The sequence below is a fragment of the Pundamilia nyererei genome, unplaced genomic scaffold (assembly GCF_000239375.1).
Source record: "Pundamilia nyererei isolate P.nyererei 1_Seehausen unplaced genomic scaffold, PunNye1.0 scaffold00590, whole genome shotgun sequence".
Taxonomy (NCBI): Eukaryota; Metazoa; Chordata; class Actinopteri; order Cichliformes; family Cichlidae; genus Pundamilia; species Pundamilia nyererei.
The window spans coordinates 43,991-46,551 of record NW_005187991.1 but is presented as its reverse complement, the minus strand read 5'-3'; the positions used below and the strand labels follow the sequence as shown (position 1 = coordinate 46,551).

Below are 2,561 nucleotides of genomic sequence, written 5' to 3'. Positions count from 1 at the left end.
ATATTAAAAAATCGATTCAGGATTTTAATGAATCGATTTTACGTTATCCAAGCCAGAATCGATTTTAATCGATAAATTGATTATAAAAACCCACCCCTAGTATGATGCTCTTTGTATGCAATGGTGTTACACCAGATGTAACCAGGACTCAAACCTTCCAAAAAGGTTCAGCTTTCGTCTTGTCAGACAACAGAATCTTTTCCCCAAAATCTTGGGAAAAGACTTTCGTCAAGTTTGAGATGAGCTTTTGTGTTTTGTTTGGACAGCAGCTTGGAACTCTCCCATGGATAGCATTTTGCTTGGTCTCTTTCTTATTTTTGATTCATGAATTGAGGCCTACAGTCCTTTAGATGTTACGGTGATGCTGGATGAGTCTTCAATGCACTCTTGAAGATTTTGGTAGACCAGCTACTCCTGCAAGGTTCACCACTGATCCAGGTTTTCTTCATTTGTCCATAATGGCTCTCTCCGGGGTTCACTGTTTTCTCAAAGCCTAAGAAATAACTTTAGCCTCTTTTCCACTAGTACCTACTTGAATTGACTCTACTGCGTTTCATTCGTTTTCCATCACAACTGAGTACCACCTAATGTGCATGGATTCACTATAGCAACTGTGTTTTCATTTGTATGAAACATAAACCACCACAACAATAGAGGATGTCAAGGCGATTGCATATCTGTTGCTCGATCTGTGGCTTTTTGTCAGACTCGGGGACCACTTCCTAGTTTCAAAAGTTTTTGTGAAGGAGTTGCTCTCATGACTCATTGAGTGATGCCATAGATTGGCCAACAGCTGTCATGAAGTTTGCTAAAGTCACAGTTTCGGATTGACTCAGCTTTCTTGGAACAAGCAGGTACTAAGAAAGTACCCAATGGAAACCCCTAAATGTTGAATCAAGCTGAGCCGAGCTGAGTTGGTACTAGTGGAAAACCATTTCCCAGACTGATAAGTGTCACTGAGTTTGTTCCTTAGCTCTGATGTGTTGGCCTTCACATCTAGTACTGAATTTCCCGGAGGAACCCACCCAAAGGATTAATAAAGTTTCATCTAATCTAATCTATTAGCCTACTTTACTTTGTCAGACAGGTTCTAATTACGTGATTTCTTGATTCAGCAGGTGTGACAAAAATCAGGACTGGGTCTAGTAATGAAAATTCACTCAAATTTAATTGTGGTTAATAATTACAGTTAATTCATGATTTACCAAAGAGTGCAATGACTTTTTCACAAAGGGTCAAATAGGTTTTGCCCTGAATAAATAAAATCATTGTTTAAGAGCTGCATTTTGTATTTACTCAGAATATCTTAGTCTAATAACAAAGTTTGTGTCATGATTTAAAACATGAAATTGTGACATAAATACTAAGGAACTGTGAAGGGGACAAATACTTTTTTCACAGCACTGTAGCTCTTACATTTTCCTCTGAAATTTTAAACACAAAACATTCAATCAGTTCTGCAAAATCCTGACTTTTCACCATCTTTGTGTGTACAGTATATAATTTCACTGCTGATTTGTTCGCAGGTTCCACTGTTTTTTCCAGTGGTGTTTTGCATCACATGTTTCTTCATGGTCTTCCTGTCTCTGTACTCGGACCCTGTTAACACAGGAATTGGATTTGCCATTTCCCTCACTGGCATCCCTGCATACTACATCTTTATTTACTTCAACCACAGACCAAAGTGGCTTCAGAGGACTTTAGGTAACACATCATTAAGTTACTGATGGGTCACTTGATTAAGCTGCAAACATGAAATTAATAAAGCACTATTTGTCAATTATTTATTTAATAATGGAAGTGATCTGTAGTGTAGTAGTAAATTCACCTGAGATGGAAAAGATCCCCAGTTTGGTGGGGAGGAAGCACAAATTCCTAGGAGTGTTATCATCCACTGTAAGAATCTGTCAGATAAAACATGTGCATTAATCCACAGTGCCACCCCCCTGTGAAAAATATCGACCACCCAAAATAAGTTTTTCTTTTTCCTCATTTAATTCTGAAGTAATTTATCAAGGTCTCAAATACATATTCCATGGTTCAGATTGAAGTGAATGTAATTTTTGCATTTCATTTTTAAAATCAAGGTTCTTGAGTCTGGCGAGATACTGGAGAGGCACAAAATCAAACTCGAGTGTGAAAGTTTGGACAGTCTTTCATTACTTTTTGGGGTGCCGTGTCATCTAGTGATGGGATTTCCGGCTCTTTTTAGAGAACCGGCTCCTTTTAGAGAACCGGCCCTTTCAGCTCGGCTCACTAAAAAGAGCCGGCTCTTTCGGCTCCGAACCGGCTCTTCAGGTTGTTTTGTGCTTTAATTAATTTATTATTAACAACAATACAAAATTATGCACAAAAGGAAATACTAATGTAAAAAAAAAAAGTGGATTCATTTACATATGTTTATTAGGGGTGCAACGATACACAAAATTCACGGTTCGGTTCGGTTCGATACTTTGGTGTCACGGTTCGATATTTTTTCGATACAAAAAATGTTCATGCCTTTTTAATTTGTCATTTATTAAAATTATAAATATATATTTTAACACAAAAGTACAGTTTTT

The 2,561-nt window shown here is 37.4% G+C and overlaps 1 protein-coding gene across 1 annotated transcript in view; it reads left to right on the top strand.

Annotated features, from left to right (window-relative positions):
- Positions 1–1,765, top strand: part of slc7a11 (solute carrier family 7 member 11) — an 18,090-nt gene extending 16,325 nt beyond the window's left edge. The window contains exon 9 of the mRNA XM_013907893.1: positions 1,527–1,765. Within this exon, the coding sequence (XP_013763347.1) occupies positions 1,527–1,727 (201 nt within the window). The 3' untranslated portion in view covers positions 1,728–1,765. The remainder of the gene's footprint in view (positions 1–1,526) is intronic.
- Positions 1,766–2,561: the final 796 nt, after the last annotated feature.